Below are 17,062 nucleotides of genomic sequence, written 5' to 3'. Positions count from 1 at the left end.
CACTCCAACTTCCTTTCTGTCCCTGACCATGTCCTCACATACTTTTTCCAACACTGTAATTGCTGTCTATCCATCCTTTCACATTTTACATAAAAATGGTATTTCCATGGGTCAAACTGGTTCAAGTTTTGATTCCGGAAAAGACAGAAATGAAGCTGCAGAAGTATGTGTCCTAGCCGAGGAGTATGCTACCTTACTGATACAAGGTTTACAGGACTGTTTTCAAAATTGGGATACCATAATTTTTATCAAAATCTTGAGCACATACATCCTGCTAGTTGCTCTCCAAAACTACTGAACTAAAACCACCACCATATAAATGCTGCGCCGAAAACCATCAAACAATGTGTTTTCCCATATCATATTTTATAGGATCCTCAGCTTTTCAATTCCTTTTGTAAAGGAAAACTCCTAGTAGCAACAAATACACTAGAGGAATCTGCACATCCTTATTATAATGAACCCCATCAGAGTTACTCAACCTTACAATGGGTTCCAGTTGCATCCCCAGCACTGCATGTAATAAAGCTCAGAGTGTGTGCTTAAAAGGGGAAAACATGGATGTAACTGAACAGGTAAGTAGCAGGAAAAAACGTTAGCATGTAAATAGCAGGGGTATTGCTATGACTAAAAGCAGGCAACTTTAATGAGTAAGCCAAATTCCTTGGTGCCAAGACTTAAATGGGCTCCTATGGGATTACCTAAGTACTAATCTTTGCTTGAGAATTCACTTTATATTTCCCCCTCCAATCAAGATAGTTCTGCTTAATTACTAATTCTTTCTTTTTTTAAGCACCAGTATTTTTCATTAAAGCATCAAAGCAGTATTTTATACATTAGCTCATTTTACTGTAAAAACATGTATGTACAACTGCAGAGGAGCCATTACACAAATGGCTCTAACACTAAAAAGTGGGTCTCATTTTAAAAGTACGTTGAGTTCCTAATTCCCTCTCAACCTGTGTTTTTGTAATGCCCGACTGCCTACTTCGGTCTTCTGACTCTTCCCCCACAGTAATCCCCAGCAGGAAGTGCTTCCTGCGAGCACAGCATCCTATAACAGCTGTTACACTCTGACTTCTAGGAGGTGGGTCAGTTTTAGACGCACTTAAGGACGCGGAGCCTGCGGAACGGATCCTCCGGTGGGGTGGTCCGCAGGGGCAGCCGCTTCGGGGCCTCGGCCCGCCGGGGCGTCTCGCCAGGCCGCCGCGGGCGCGGGCCTCCCTCCCGCGGCGCCCCCCGCGGCGCTCCCTCCCGGGCAGCCACGAGTCCGAGTCACCTGTTACGTAACGCCGGCCCGGCCGCCGCCCTCCCCAGCCCTCCCCGGCCGGCCGCCGCCCTCCCCGGCCCTCCCCGGCCGGCCGCCGCCCTCCCCGGCCCTCCCCGGCCGGCCGCCGCCCTCCCCGGCCCTCCCCGGCCGGCCGCCGCCCTCCCCCGCCCTCCCCCGCCCTCCCCGGCCGGCCGGCGCGGGCTGCGCTTCCCGGCGGCCCCCACCCCGGGCTCGCGGACGCGACCAAGGCCTCAGCTCCGCGCGGACTTTCTGTGGGGTGCCGCCCGCCTCAGGCCCGGCCGGCTGCAGGCCGCCGCCGCCCGGTCCGGCGAGGCCCGGCCCGCCGCCGCCGCCGCCCCAGGCCCGCGCGCCGGCCCGCGCGCCCGCCCGCCCGCGCGCCGCGTCCTCACCCGGCGGGCCGCCCGCGCCGCCGCCCGCAGCAGCCTCCCGGAGCTCCGCCGGCGCCGCCCGATCCCGCCGGCCACGGCTTCGCCGTCTCCCCACCCCCGCGCCCGCCGAAGCCCCGCCCCCGCCGCGGACGGGCCGCCGATTGGCCATCGGGCCGGGGAGGCGGGCCCTCCTTGGCTCGCGTGGCACTCCGTCCTGATTGGTGAGTAGAGGCAGGGGCGGGGAAAGGGGCGGAAGCGGCGCGGGGGCGGGCGGCCGGGCCTCGGGCGGCCGGGCCTCGGGCGGCCGGGCCTCGGGCGGCCGGGCCTCGGGCGGCCGGGCCTCGGGCGGCTCGGCGGGCTCGACCCGCGGCGGTGGGCTCCCGGCTCTTCCCCGCCCCTGACCAGGGCTCCCTCCCGTCCTCCTCCCGTCTCTCCTCGGCACAGGGAGGCCCGGCCCGATCGCCTGGGGCGCAGCGGCGGACTGGGGTGGGGTCCGTGTGTGAGGCCCGTGTGTGTGTAAGGCCCCTGTGTGTGTGTAAGGCCCGTGTGTGTGTGTGTGTAAGGCCCATGTGTGTGGGGGTTCCGTGTGTGTGGGGTCCGTGTGTGAGGTCCGTGTGTGGGGGGGGGTCCGTGTGTAAGGTCCGTGTGTGGGGGGGGTCCGTGTGTAAGGCCCCTGTGTGTGTGAGGCCCGTGTGTGTGCGGTCTGTGTGTGAGGCCCGTGTGTGTGTGTGTAAGGCCCATGTGTGAGGGGGTTCCGTGTGTGTGGGGTCCGTGTGTGAGGCCCGTGTGTGTGTGTGGGGTCCGTGTGTGAGGGGGTTCCGTGTGTGTGTGGTCCGTGTGTGTGGTCCGTGTGTGTGTGTGGGGTCCGTGTGTGTGGTCCGTGTGTGTGTGTGGGGTCCGTGTGTGAGGCCCGTGTGTGTGTGTGGGGTCCGTGTGTGTGGTCCGTGTGTGTGTGTGGGGTCCGTGTGTGAGGGGGTTCCGTGTGTGTGTGGTCCGTGTGTGAGGCCCGTGTGTGTGTGTGGGGTCCGTGTGTGTGGTCCGTGTGTGTGTGTGGGGTCCGTGTGTGAGGCCCGTGTGTGTGTGTGAGGCCCGTGTGTGTGTGTGGGGTCCGTGTGTGTGGTCCGTGTGTGTGTGTGTGAGGTCCGTGTGTGAGGCCCGTGTGTGTGGTCCGTGTGTGTGTGGGGTCCGTGTGTGTGGTCCGTGTGTGTGTGTGGGGTCCGTGTGTGAGGCCCGTGTGTGTGTGGGGGGTCCGTGTGTGTGGTCCGTGTGTGTGTGTGGGGTCCGTGTGTGAGGCCCGTGTGTGGGGGGTCCGTGTGTGGTCCGTGTGAGTGGTCTGTGTGTGTGTGTGTGAGGCCCGTGTGTGTGTGTAAGGCCCCTGTGTGTGTGTGTGTGAGGCCCCTGTGTGTGTGTGTGTGTGGCCCCTGTGTGTGTGTGAGGCCCGTGTGCGTGTGTGTGTGAGGCCCGTGTGTGTGTGTGGCCCGTGTGTGTGTGTGTGGCCCGTGTGTGTGTAAGGCCCATGTGGGGGGGGTTCCGTGTGTGTGTGGTCCGTGTGTGAGGCCCGTGTGTGTGTGTGGTCCGTGTGTAAGGTCCGTGTGTGGGGGGTCCGTGTGTAAGGCCCGTGTGTGTGGTCCGTGTGTGTGTGTGTGTGTGGCCCCTGTGTGTGTGAGGCCCGTGTGTGTGTGTGTAAGGCCCCTGTGTGTGTGAAGCCCGTGTGTGTGTGTGTGCGGTCTGTGTGTAAGGCCCGTGTGTGTGTGTGTAAGGCCCATGTGTGGGGGGTTCCGTGTGTGTGTGGTCCGTGTGTGAGGCCCGTGTGTGTGGGGGGGGTCCGTGTGTAAGGCCCGTGTGGGGGGTCCGTGTGTAAGGCCCGTGTGTGTGGTCTGTGTGTGAGGCCCGTGTGGGGGGGGGTCCGTGTGTAAGGCCCGTGGGGGGGTCCGTGTGTAAGGCCCGTGTGGGGGGGTCCGTGTGTGTGGGGTCCGTGTGTAAGGCCCGTGTGTGTGTGAGGTCCTTGTGTAAAGCCCGTGTGTGTGGGGGGTCCATGTGTAAGGCCCGTGTGTGTGTGAGGTCCTTGTGTAAAGCCCGTGTGTGGGGGGGGTCCGTGTGTAAGGCCCCTGTGTGTGTGAGGTCCTTGTGTAAGGTCCGTGTGTGTGTGTGAGGTCCTTGTGTAAGGCCCCTGTGTGTATGGGGTCCGTGAGGCCCGTGTGTGTGGGGTCCGTGTGTGAGGCCCGCGTGTGTGGGGTCCATGTGTGAGGCCCGTGTGTGTGAGGCCCGTGTGTGTGAGGCCCGTGTGTGTGTGAGGTCCTTGTGTAAAGCCCGTGTGTGTGGGGGTCCGTGTGGGGGGGGTCCATAAGGCCCGTGTGTGGGGGGGGGTCTGTGTGTGAGGCCCGTGTGTAAGGCCCGTGTGTGTGTGAGGTCCTTGTGTAAAGCCCGTGTGTGGGGGGGTCTGTGTGTGGGGGGGGTCCGTAAGGCCCGTGTGTGTGTGGGGGGGGGGTCCATGTGTGAGGCCTGTGTGTGTGGGGGGTCCGTGTGTGTGTGGGGTCCGTGTGGGGGGGGTCCGTGTGTGAGGCCCGTGTGTGTGGGGGGGGTCCGTAAGGCGTGTGTGTGTGGGGGGGTCCGTGTGTGAGGCCCGTGTGTGTGGGGGGTCCGTGTGTGTGTGGGGTCCGTGTGGGGGGGTCCGTGTGTGAGGCCTGTGTGTGTGTGGGGGGTCCGTAAGGCGTGTGTGTGGGGGGGGGTCCGTGTGTGAGGCCCGTGTGTGTGGGGGGTCCGTGTGTGTGTGGGGTCCGTGTGGGGGGGGTCCGTGTGTGAGGCCCGTGTGTGTGTGTGGGGTCCGTAAGGCGTGTGTGTGTGGGGGGGGGTCCGTGTGTGAGGCCCGTGTGTGTGTGTGGGGTCCGTGTGTGGGGGGGTCCGTGTGTGTGGGGTCCGTGTGTGAGGCCCGTGTGTGTGTGAGGCCCGTGTGTGTGGGGTCTGTGTGTAAGGCCCGTGTGTGTGTGGGGGGGTCCGTGTGTGAGGCCCGTGTGTGTGTGGGGGGGTCCGTGTGTGTGGGGGGTCCGTGTGTGTGAGGTCCGTGTGTGTGTCCATTTGGGGGGGTCCGTGTGTGTCCATGTGGGGGGGGTCTGTGTGTGTGTGAGGTCCGTGTGTGTGTCCATGTGGGGGGGGTCTGTGTGTGAGGTCCGTGTGTGGTCCATGTGTGTGTGGGTCCATGTGGGGGGGTCCGTGTGGGGGTCCGTGTGTGTGTGGGGTCAGTGTGTGTGAGGTCTGTGTGTGTGGGGGGTCCGTGTGTGAGGCCCGTGTGTGTGGGGTCCATGTGTGTCCATGTGGGGTCCATGTGTGTGAGATCAGAGTGTGTGTGGGGTCCGTGTGTGTGGGGTCCGTTTGTGTGTGTGTCCATGTGTGAGGTCCGTGTGTGTGGTCTGTGTGTGTGGGGTCCGTTTGTGTGTGTGGGGTCCGTGTGTGTGTGTGTGGTCCATGTGGGGTCCGTGTGTGTGTATGGGGGGTCCGTGTGTGTGTCCATGTAAGATCCGTGTGTGTGTGGGGTCCGTGTGTGTGTCCATGTGAGATCCGTGTGTGGGGGGGTCCATGTGCGTGGGGGTCTGTGTGTGAGATCCATGTGTGTGGGGGGGGTCCATGTGGGGTCCGTGTGTATGTGTGTGGGGGTCCATGTGTGTCCATGTGAGATCCGTGTGTGGGGGGTCCGTGTGTGTGGGGTCCATGTGCATGGGGTCTGTGTGTGAGATCCGTGTGTGTGGGGTCCGTGTGTGTGTGGGGGGGTCCATGTGTGTCCATGTGAGATCCGTGTGTGTGGGGTCCGTGTGTGTGGGGTCCGTGTGTGTGGGATCCGTGTGTGTGGGATCCGTGTGTGTGGGGTCCACGTGCATGGGGTCTGTGTGAGATCCGTGTGTGTGGGGTCCGTGTGTGTGTCCATGTGAGATCCGTGTGTGTGTGTGGGGTCCATGTGCATGAGATCCATGTGTGTGTGTGGGGTCTGTGTGTGGGGTCCGTGTGTGTGTGTGTGGGGTCCATGTGGGGTCTGTGTGTGTGTATGGGGGGTCCATGTGTGTCCATGTGAGATCCGTGTGTGTGAGATCCGTGTGTGTGTGGGGGGTCCATGTGCGTGGGGTCCGTGTGTGGGTCCATGTAGGGCCCGTGGGGGGTGGGCTGGCACCGTCCGGCAGTCCTCACCGGCACCCAGGGCCCCACCTGACGGACCAGAGGCGGGCAGCCGCACCCGTCCTGCCCAGGCCCCTGCAGCCCCGCGCAGGTACTGTGCCCATGGCTGCTTGAGACAAGCTGCCGTACATCCCGTCCCCCCCCCCCCACGCCCACCCGCCTCCAGCCGCGCCGACACGCCACCTCCGGGGCTCAACAAGGCACCATCACAGGCTTGAGCCACCACTCGATGAAGTTGGGGCCTGGGCGCTGTCCCTGCGCTCTTCAGCTCAAGGCCAGCGCTCTACCGCTTGAGCCACAGCACCACTTCCGGTTTTCTGGTGGTTTATTGGAGGTAAGTGTCTCATGGACTTTCGTGCCTGGGCTGGCTTTGAACCGTGATCCTCAGATCTCAGCCTCCTGAGTAGCTGGGATGACAGGCATGCCCCCCCCCCCCCCTCCGTGGCTGAATCTTTGGTCTTGAAGATGACTCTGAATACCTGTAAATCTGTTCAAGTCTCACCCTTGCTCTTTTTGGCCAGTCTTGGGCAGTCCCTCCACTTCTTTTGCTCAGGGCTGGCTCTCTACCATTTGGGCCACAGCACCACTTCCAGCTGTGTATGTGGTACTGGAGACTCGAACCCAGGGCTTCATGCCAGCACTCTACCACTGAGCCACATTCTTAGCTCCTCACCCTTGCCTTTGAACTGTAGCTCCAATGTGAGGTTCTGCAGTACAGGTACTGCAGAATAACTGTTGGGCTCCAGAGATCTCAAACACAGAGGAGCCAAACACTGATGGCTCATTCCTGGACTCCTAGCTACTTAAGAGGCTGAAATCCAAAGGATCACCAATTGAAGCCAGCACAAGCAGAAAAAGTCCCAGCAAAAAGCTAGACTGGAATCATGGTTCAAGGAGTAGAATGTCACCTAAACAAGCAAGCAAGAGGCCCTGAGTTCAAACCCCAGTACCAGGTTTTTTTTTTTTTTTAAAAAAAAAAAGAGGGTGGGGTGGGTGAAGCGGGTGCTGGTGGCCCAGGCCTGTCATCCTAGCTACTCAGGAGGCTGAGATCTGAGGATCACAGTTCAAAGCCAGCCTGGGCAGAAAAGTCCGTGAGACTCATCTCCAATTAACCACTAGAAAACTAGAAGTGGCGCTGTGGCTCAAGAGGTACAGCGCTCGCCTTGAGCTGAAGAGCACAGGGACAGCGCCCAGGCTGAGTTCAAGACCCACGACCCCAAAAAAAAAAAAAAAAAAAAGAAAGGGTGGAGTGGGGTGGGGGGCAGAAGAAAATGGCTCATTTAATATCTAAACAATAGTGCTTTATTGAAAAAGATTAGTTTAAATGGGTACAAACTTGCTGTGTAAAATAAGTGTTTTCAAAATACATGACTCTAGGCAGAGATGATCTCTTTAGTGAAGAGCAATCATGGAAACGTCAAAGGGTGAGGCCCAGGCCCTCCCATCCACACTGCCACCCTCCGGTGGCAGCAGGTCCTACACGGCGGCTTTATCACAACATACACCGACAGAAACATAATTAATTGTCTTTTTACAGCTTCCTTGAGCAAAGTTAACAAATGCCAAAATAACTCGAATAAGTGACTGCACGGGCATATTCTGAAGTCATACAGCATGTTTCTTGGAAGAAATTTCACAATACAAGCCTCTAACCATTCACGATGATCAACAAGGAAGAACCCTAGATTTTCTGTTGCATAACTCCGTAACTAACAATTTTTGAGTGTTGTTTTGTTGTTCTTGGCCCAAAGGAAAGCCTCCAAATCCCAAATTCCTGTCTCATCTTACGCATTTTCTTCAGCTCAACTCCTGTTGGAAAGGAATGAAGTGAAAATACTAAAACCACACTGCCATCTCCTTCACTCATTCCTTTTGTTTCCTGACCTTAGCAGACATGATGGAAAGGAACTTCTGAAGGACATGATGGAGGAAAGGCAAGTCCAGGAAGGGCCAGGCCACAGTGTCAGGAGACAGACTGGACCTGGCTTTCCTTACGGCTGCCTGTCCACCATCCTGCAGCAACAGGTCTGAATTATCTTTCATTCCTATATGACACACAGAAAAATTTGAACACATGGAGAATCATTGTTATTGCTTTTTTTTTTTTTTAAACAAAGTCAATAAACAAACAGAAAAACCAAATCAGAAAAACCAGGCAGGCATTTGGGATTCATGGGGCCTGGCCCTCAGGCAGTGACAGGTTCATGCCTTATGCTTCTGAGACAGATCTTTTACAATTGCAGTTACAGACTGTACATTAAAGTGCAGCATAAAATATTAAAAGACTGGTTCTAAAAATATATCATCTCCTATAACTTGGGAAATAATTTAGTTGAGTAAAAACAGTTCACGGACTGTGTGTGGAGTCTTACTGCAGTGTGAGGCCAGAGCTCTCAGCTGCTCTGCACAGCATAACCAGCATCAGAGGAGGGCACTATAGAAAGTGGTGTGATCTAGCATCAGAATACAGAGCTCTTAAAACTCACAACTAAAAGCCTGGTAAGCAAACACATGTCTCATTAGACACCTCAGTTCTACTTGGTAAACAGGTAAGTAAATGTGCAGAAAAAATAACAGTATTGAATTATAGCAGCAAAACTGGTCTTAGGTGTTGTGCACAATATAAAACCAAGGAAAATTTAGAGTCTCCACAGAGTAAGATTTAGTAAGAAGAAAATGGCCTGGCACCAAGACTACATATTCTTCTCTCTGTCAGAGTACATGCCTATCATGCAGGAACATTTTGGATTAAATCTCAGTCTTCTAGATATAAATTGAAAGTGGTCACCAATGATTAGCTAGGCCAGCTAACATAAAGAAATTCAGTATTAACTACACACAATGAGTGATTCTTAGAAATGAGTTATAGTAACACTGGTCATTAGTTAAGGCGGAAGAAAGTAAATATAGAGTGTAACAGCAATGAAATATAAATGTTAAAAGCACTTCATACAAAAATACATCAAAAGTTGGTTAAAAAGTCAGATGCAGGCACTTAAATTTGTAGAGGCACCCTGCCAAGGGACCCAGCGAAGACACAGCTGTGGCACTCATCTGGAATCGCTCATTTTATCCAAGAGTGTTTCTGGAATAACCAAACAAAACAATTTAAATGGAAGTCATGCAACATTTGTTTCTTTGTCAAAAGTACTATGTTCTGCGTAACAAAGGGCATGAGTTGAGCAAAAGGTTGGATTTCTGTGACTAGTTAACTAAATCAAATGCCATTTACGAGGCTCTTGGAAACTACAAGTACTATAAAACTGAACAGTATACAAAAATAAAAATTAACTATGTACCCCAAGTAATAATTTTCCAAATTCAATAAAGCTTCAAAAAGACAACAGCAAGAGCATGGAGCTGGTGGCATATACCTGTAATCCTAGCTACTCAGGAGGCTGAGATCTGAAGATTACAATTGAAAGACAGCCTGGATAGGAAGGTCCATGAGACACTGATCTCCAGTCCACCAAACAGCCAGAAATGGAGCTGCGGCTCAAGTGGTAGAGGGCTAGCCTTGAGCAAAAAAGCTCAGGGACAGTGCCCAGGCCCCAAGTTCAAGCCCCAGGACACGGGGACGGACGGATGGATACGCGCACGCGCGCACGCGCGCACGCGCACACACACACACACACACACACACACACGAGCAAGATCTGTGATGAGGGAGGTCTACCTTTCCCTCTTGTTCAAATGAACCTTGTTCAGGAGCTGCGTCTTTTTAAATCTGGTTAAGCACAACCCATTTCTGTAGCCTCCCCATCCATCACTAGAGATAAGACTGAAGGCAAAAAAAGCATTTTTGACGCTTGCAGCACCAGAAATGCGGACTAACCTCTCAGCTTCTGGTCTTCTCAGTTGCTAGGGAAGTACTAGGGTTTGAACTCAGGGCCTTAACATTTCCTAGCCAAGCAGTGTTATTACTTGAATCCTAACGGCAGCCTTTTTTGGGCTGTATTTTTGTCTAAGATCTGGCAGTTTAGCCAGAGGCTGGCCTCATACTGCAGTCCCCTGATCTTGGCCTCTTGAGTTGCTGGGATTACAGGCATGAGCTACTTACTGGGGCTCTCTCCCTTTGGGACTCAAAGATTCCCATGTGACTTTGAAATGAAATCAACATGGACCAGGTAGGGCTAAATGGACATTCCCTTTGGTTACTATTAAACAGTACATCAGAGTTTTTTTTTTTTTTTCCCTTGTCGGTCGTGGGGCTTGAACTCTGGACCTGGGCACTCTCCCTGAGCTCTTCAGCTCAAGGCGAGCACTCTACTGCTTGAGCTATGGTTTTCTAGTGGTTAATTGGAGATAAGAGTCTCATGGACTTTTCTGCCCGGGCTGGCTTTGAGCCGTGATCCTGAGATCTCAGCCTCCTCAGTAGCTAGGATTACAGAAGTGAGCCACCAGCGCCCGACTATACATCAGAGTTTTAAAAAGTCTTTTTACCTATACAGCTATATAACAAATACCTTCCTGAGTAAGCTGTACCAGGGCAAGGGTGCTATTTTGGTAAACATGATTAGTTCTGAGTTCCTGGTTCTTCAGGTTCCTTTCAAGCAGGTAGGCCAGGGCATACCAAGTCAGAAATCTATGTAATTCACTAATTACCACTTGTTGTAGCAGAGCTACCCAGAGGCCTGGAAGTCAGTGGTCTACACAGCAAGGTGATTCTGATATCACAAATCTAGAATGATTTATCTTTGTGGCATCTTGACTTCTGATTAATTAACACAAGCTGTTTTAAAAACCTCTCTTCATAGGTAATTTCAACATTAACAAATTTTCATCTGTATGGCTAATGAAAGTATTTAAATTTTTTCTTATAAATTTTTTCATCTTCTCATGGACATCTTGGATAAGTATGGAAGGGATTGGGCTCCTTAGCTCCTATATGTAAGCTAACAAAGAACAAATATCCAGGCTGGAAATGTGGCTTAGTGGTAGAATGCTTCCCTAGCATACATGAAGCCCTGGGTTCGATTCCTCAGTCCCACATACACAGAAAAAGTTTGAAGTGGTGCTGTGGCTCAAGTGATAGCGTGCTAGCCTTGAGCATAAAAAGAAGCTCAGGGACAGTGCCCAGGCCCTGAGTTTAAGCCCCAGGATTAAATATCTTTGCTAGACAGTAGGTGGCAGTGGAGAGTGGGCTTCTCATTTCTCTCTCTCATTTAAAGCTAGTGATGTGGCTAATGACAGAGCTTCTGGTCAAAAACAGGAGACATTAATAAAGCTTAAGGCAAAGGAGCCTGTCTGATTCTAGGCAAGCTGATCATGAGATTCCTAGAGCTAGCAGTCAGCTCCTTGGCTTACCAACACACAAGGATCGCCTCACACGTGATGCCCCAGGGCCCCGCTGTCACTGTCACCACCCTGCATCTGCATCTGCATCTGCGCCTGCATCCTGGCAATCATTTCCTGCATGCGGCGGAGCTGTGGACACAGTACACATGCAGTCAAACACAGCGTCAAGTCCATAGTTGTCTCTGAACATCACTTAGGAATGTTCTGTGTTTTCTCAAACAAATCAACATGTTAAAATGCAAAGTACTTTAAGAAACCAACAAAAATGACCAGTAGCTCATCAGAAACCATGTAAATGATATAAACAATTCAAATAAGACAAAAGAATTACCAATAAACAGAAGGAATAACTGAAGAAAAATAAAGACAATGAGACATTCTCTTTAGCCTAAAAGGCAATAAAGAGAAGGATGTCATCCAGTAGAGAATAGGAATGAGACAGATTTTCTGGAAGACAAATGAAATCAATGTTTGCCCACCATGATCCTCACCAGTTTTCATCACTATGGCACCCAAGTAAGGATTACAAAATGCTTACACAATTTTTCTTCAGGTAACTGAGGTTTTAATACTTAAACATTCCATTTAAGCTACATTTAGCTGATCAGGCTAAAGAAGGGAGTTTTTGTTTAAAAAAAAAAAGTGGGTCCACTGTGATCTTATTACCGGACTCCCTAGCAGGCATGAAAGCATGTCTGTTCTATTTCTAGATAGTGACTTGGGTGAGCCCTGTTCTCCAGTGAAGCAAAGTTCTTCTCATTTGTTTGTAAGACCTCCTTGTTTTCCCATGCTTATTTCTTAAAAAACAAAACAAAAACCCAATTACTTTATCAAGTGCTCACCTAGGAAAGCTCAATAAATACAACTGATGGGACATTGTAGTTGCATTAAATTTAGAGATTTAGAAGTCTGTGATCCTTTTATGGACTCTTGTCACATACAAGTATGCCTGATCTATCATCATCACTTTTTTGTTGGTCGTGAGGCTTGAACTCTGAGCCTGGGCGCTGTCCCTCAGCTCTTCAGCCCAAGGCTAGCACTCTACTACTTGAGCCTCAGCACTACTAATGGTTTTCTAGTGATTAATAATTAGAGATAAAGAGTCTCATAGACTTTTTTGCCTGGGCTGGTTTTGAACCGCAGTCCTCAGATCTCAGCCTCCTGATTATAGTTAGGATTACAGGTGTGAGCCACAGACATCCAGCTTATCATCAGATCTTTATATAGTGGAGTTTAATCATTTCTTTCCTATTGTAAGTCTACATATTTCTTCTCAAATTTTGATAATAAATGTAAGGGGTAGTTTCATTGTATTTTCCAGTTGGTTACTGTCTACTATGGGAGAAATGATCTTTGGACCTTTTATAAAAATCACGTTACTAAATTCAGTTTCGAAGTTTCCAAGCTAAATTGTTACTGGAGCTTAAGTGACAAAAACATGTACACATGCACACTATTACAGTATAGACACATACACAACTTTGAAAACATTAGAAAAAAATTAGGGGGGGAAAAACCCTGCAATAAGCTAATTACAAATAGTTTTAGAAACCAAATGGCTTTAGTCATAAAAACAGTACTTTTGTACTTACCTCAGCCTCCTTTTCCAGCAAGATCTGGTCCTTATTCATGTCCTCATTCTCCACTTTCCTGAAATTACAATTGCAATTGCAATGTGGTAAGTAATTTCTAACTATAGATAACCAAATAAAAATTTTCTTAAAATTCACAGAAACATCTATTTAAAATTACATATATTTTTGTCATGTTTCTAATTAAAGACATGATAAACAAGAGAACAGGATGAGGGGCTGAGAAGGTGGCTCACTGGTAGAGTGCATGCCTTGCAGGCATGAGGCCCTGGGTTTGATCCTCAGCATCACATAAGCAGAAAAAGATGGAAGGTGCGGTGACTCAAGTGGCAGAGTGCTCACCTTGAGCTGAAGAGCCGAGGGACAGCGCCCAGGCCCAGAGTTCAGGCCCCACGACTGGCAAAAGAGAGAGAGAGAGAGAGAGACAGACAGAGAAAGAGAGACAGACAGAAAAAGAGAGTGGGGGGGGGAGGATGAAGAAAAAGGACAAATATGGAAAGGTAAGTTGTTGTTTTACACTAGGATGAGTGTCTTTACTGAAAAACAGTGAGTCTGGCCTGAAGAGAGCTCTTGATCAGACTGAAGTGACTCTCAAACAGATAACTCGTCACATTTGACGGAGAGAGCCCAACACAAGAGGCTGGAGAAAGCTGCTGAAGCACACAGACAACACTGGCTCTTGGGGCATGAGGATTCATCGACCTTTTTACTTCTAAAACCTATCAGTTTACCATAAATATGATGAGCAAAACAAGTTAGAATTCAATGTGTACTTCTACTAAGCACACATATCTAGCAAGTTAGGGCCTTTGTAGGGCCTCACTTGGTTGGTTTGCTCCCAGCTGACACTCTATTACCTGAGCCAACACTCCAGTCATTAACTGGAGATAGTTTCTTATACTTTTGTGCTGGGGCTGATTTTGAATCACCACCTGGCAGGTCTCAGCCTCCTGAATAGCTAGGATTAAGGGCATGCCCCACCAGCACTCAGAATGATTTTTTTTTTTGCCGGTCGTGGGGCCTGAACTCTGTCTCTTGGCTCTTCAGCTCAAGGCTAGTGCTCTACCACTTGAGCCACTTTTAGCTTTTTTGCCTATGTGGTGCTGAGGAATCAAACCCAGGGCCTCATGCATGCAAGGCAAGCACTCTACCACTGAGCCACCTTCCCAGCTCCCTAAAATGAAATTTTAAAACTATATATAATGAACTTCAATAATGAATGCATATGCCACTATTCATTCACTAAGCTCTATTCTAAGCACAGATAGGATTTTATCAGGTAGAGACTGTATCACAGATCTCATATAAAAATATATTAGGATGGCAAAAAAAGAAAAAAAGAAAAGAAAAAAAGGTGAGGACAGCTTCAGGAGTCTGCAGAGAGCAGAGCTCCACTGGCATTTATCATGGGCACACCACCCTTTACTACAGTTTTTCAGTCTGTTCTCATGTACAGTGACTCTTGATTTTTTAATGTTTTCTTGGTGCTCCATCTGGTGCCTAACTCAGGGCCTGAGTGCTGTCCCTGAGCATTTGCTCAAGTCTAGCACTGTACATTCAAGCCACAGCTCTACTTCCAGCTTTTTTTGTAGTTAATTATAGTTCAGAGTCATAAAAATTCCTGCCCTGAACTGTAATCTTGACATCTTAGCCTCCTGAGTAGCTAGAAGTATAGGCAACACCACGGGCGCCTGGCCCAGAGTGACATTTTTGAAGCACTAAAACAAGCCTCTAGCCTTTTCACCTGAGCTGTTCTTTATATACAAATGATAAAACCCTTTTTTAAGGCAAGAAAAGAAAGGTTTGGTTAGGTTAATAGCAACGCTCTTATAAAAGCCCTTGAGTAGGGAGTGTATTTCCTTGGTGGGCAAGACCACTAAGCTGTGTATACGAAGGAGGGAGAAGGGAACCGTGTGACTACCTGCCACCTCTCTTGAGCCTCTCAGAACGGAAGTTTTCATAGTGAAGGTCCTGTGTCACTTCCTGGAGGTCTTGCATATGGGTGCTGAAAGAGAAGAAATTCACCAAAACGGCTGCATGAAGGCACCGTGTGCATAGGAAAAAAAATCTCAACTAGTTCAGAACACAGAAAACACCAATACCAAGAACCCCACTGAGTATCTTACATGAGCATTGTTCTCAGCTTCAGAAAGTCATTGTGCTCTGGGTTCTCGACCTCCACAACACCCCAAGGATAGAGGCGCCCTCTGACCTTCTTGCCTTTAGCTTCAATCAACTGGTTGGATCCAACTACAGAGAATGGGATACTGGCCTAGAAAGGAATACAAGTTAAAACAGGCTCCACACAGAAGCACCAATGCTCACCGTGAAAACAATGGTATCAACAAAGATTTAGGTCGTTGGTGTTTAGTACAAAGCTTAGTTGAGAGCTACAGACACCTACATTTCACTTGGAAGAATCAGATATTTTCTACATGAGAATAACTGGAAGTAGACCTGCAATGTTTTTAAGTCTTAAGTGAGAACTATCTGAATATATTTAAATCAAAACACTATTGTAATTGAACCTTCCCTGGCAATCTGAGCCCTCTAGGATGTAGGAACAGAGAACAGGAATTATTTAGAGCCAGTTCTTACCTTGAGCAGTCTAGTCTGCTCTTTAAAATCTTCATCTTCATCTGATTCTGCATCAGGTAAATGATAGATTTTAATGCTATGCTCTTCAATTTCATCCAAAATCTGAAAAATCCAGAATCAACTTTAGCAATATATCAGAATTACCCGAATACCAGTAAAGAGTCAAATTGATTATAGTTATTTTCAAATGATTTTATAAAATACAAAAATGCCTTTGTGCTTGAATTGAGAGCTTTTCTGACTGTAAGATGGGTATTAGCAATGATACCCCCACTTTCAACGTACAAGCAGTAAGACTAAGGATAAACAGAAGGACAAGTGTTAAGACTAGGCTACAGAGAAAACTAATGCATACGGAGTTCCTTAACAGCAGACAAGAATGTAAGTAGAGAAAGAAACTGTACCTTAGATGGGAAAAAGAAAAAAAAGAATTCTCTTGAAAGGCATGGATGAAAGAAGTGTGTCCTGGGACTACCAAGATATGCAGAAGGTGCAGTCGAAGACATCCAGGTTTTTGTTTTGTTTTTGAGATAGGGTCTTACTATGAAGTCCAGACTAGCTTCCAACTTGTGATCTTGCCTCTGTCCCCCTAGTTGCAGGGATTATAAGTACAAACCACCATGCCTCTACCCCAAGACTATCTTTAAGACATCTGGTTGGAAGTAAGAATACACACTGGTGTTACCTTGTAGAGAGTTATCTGGATCTAATAGCAAGTAACTAAACGTGAAACCATACAATTTAAAAAAATCTACCAACTAGACCGAGAGAAGAGGTGTAGAAAGAAAACAAAACAAAACAAAAAATGACCTGGAGCTGATCTAAGCAGCTATTCATTATGGCCCCCCTCAGTGGCCACAGCGAACAGTAGGTATCAGATGCACCAGCAGACTAGAAGCTGTTTGCTCTCACTGGAATCCACACCACCTCTCCACAGTGAGCAGGTTCAGTGCTCAAGGAACAGTCAGCCTCAAGGTTGTACCACCCTGGCTCCTGGTCATAAGGTCAGACCTTCTGTGTTTTGCAAAACCAAACACTGTGATCCCAACATGTATGTCCCAAAGGGCCTGCTTTCCATACCCTTTACTTTGCTTTAATTTTTTTTTTTTAAATTTTATTTAATTTTATTTGTGAACATATTGTACAGAGGAGTTACAGTTACATGGGCAGGATAATGCGTACATTTCTTACCAAGCATTGCAGCCTCCTCCTTTGTTTACCCTTCACATCCCTTCCCAGCCTCCCCCCTCCCCCCCAATCCCAATCCTTCTCCTCCCCCCCCCTCCATACCCTTTACTTTGAACCTAACTTTTTTTTTTTTAATAAATCTTTATTCCAGGATTGCAGGAACAGTCTCATCCCTGGGCCCAAGTATTTCCTAAGAAATGGTCTCATCCTTGAGCAGTGTAGTTCACATGAACTACATGTGAACTTGGAATATAAAAGCAGAAACCACAGAGATGAAAGGTATCAAAGCAGTATCCAAATCTCCAGGGGCCAGCAAGGCAAACAGGCAGTGAAATACACAGTGGGGAAAGCAAGAGGAGGGGGGAACTGCTAATCATGGCAAGCACAAGTAAGCACTAGTCTGAGGACAGAACTATGGGCCATGCCCGGATCACAGCAGCAGCAGGTGGATGGTAAATTTAGGCAGAATAAAAGGGATCATGAAAAGCAGCTAGTAAAAGCAGAGGCTTCTGAGTGCACGGCAGGGCCAGAAAAAAGCCTATAAAAGGTCCATAGGGAAGATC

At 49.7% G+C, this 17,062-nt stretch overlaps 2 protein-coding genes across 7 annotated transcripts in view; both read right to left on the bottom strand.

Annotated features, from left to right (window-relative positions):
• Farp2 (FERM, ARH/RhoGEF and pleckstrin domain protein 2) overlaps positions 1-1,736 on the bottom strand; it is a 118,271-nt gene extending 116,535 nt beyond the window's left edge. The window contains exon 1 of the mRNA XM_042699654.1: positions 1,681-1,736. The gene's annotated coding sequence lies outside the window, so the exon portion shown is untranslated. The remainder of the gene's footprint in view (positions 1-1,680) is intronic.
• Positions 1,737-7,102: 5,366 nt separating this feature from the next.
• Positions 7,103-17,062, bottom strand: part of Septin2 (septin 2) — a 28,488-nt gene continuing 18,528 nt past the window's right edge. For 5 of the 6 annotated variants that reach the window (XM_042699652.1, XM_042699649.1, XM_042699650.1 and 2 more), the window contains exons 8-13: positions 15,312-15,413; positions 14,840-14,985; positions 14,635-14,718; positions 12,714-12,771; positions 11,131-11,250; positions 7,103-8,908 (exon numbers count right to left, since the gene is read on the bottom strand). In XM_042699652.1, coding sequence (XP_042555586.1) covers positions 11,149-11,250; positions 12,714-12,771; positions 14,635-14,718; positions 14,840-14,985; positions 15,312-15,413 — 492 coding nt within the window. In that variant the 3' untranslated portion in view covers positions 7,103-8,908; positions 11,131-11,148. The remainder of the gene's footprint in view (positions 8,909-11,130; positions 11,251-12,713; positions 12,772-14,634; positions 14,719-14,839; positions 14,986-15,311; positions 15,414-17,062) is intronic. The other variant, XM_042699653.1, reaches the window with a different exon arrangement.

Source organism: Dipodomys spectabilis, unplaced genomic scaffold (assembly GCF_019054845.1).
Source record: "Dipodomys spectabilis isolate Male_0828 unplaced genomic scaffold, ASM1905484v1 ptg000261l, whole genome shotgun sequence".
NCBI lineage: Eukaryota > Metazoa > Chordata > Mammalia > Rodentia > Heteromyidae > Dipodomys > Dipodomys spectabilis.
The sequence above is the reverse complement of the archived record's forward strand: the minus strand, read 5'-3'. Positions and strand labels throughout refer to the sequence as shown.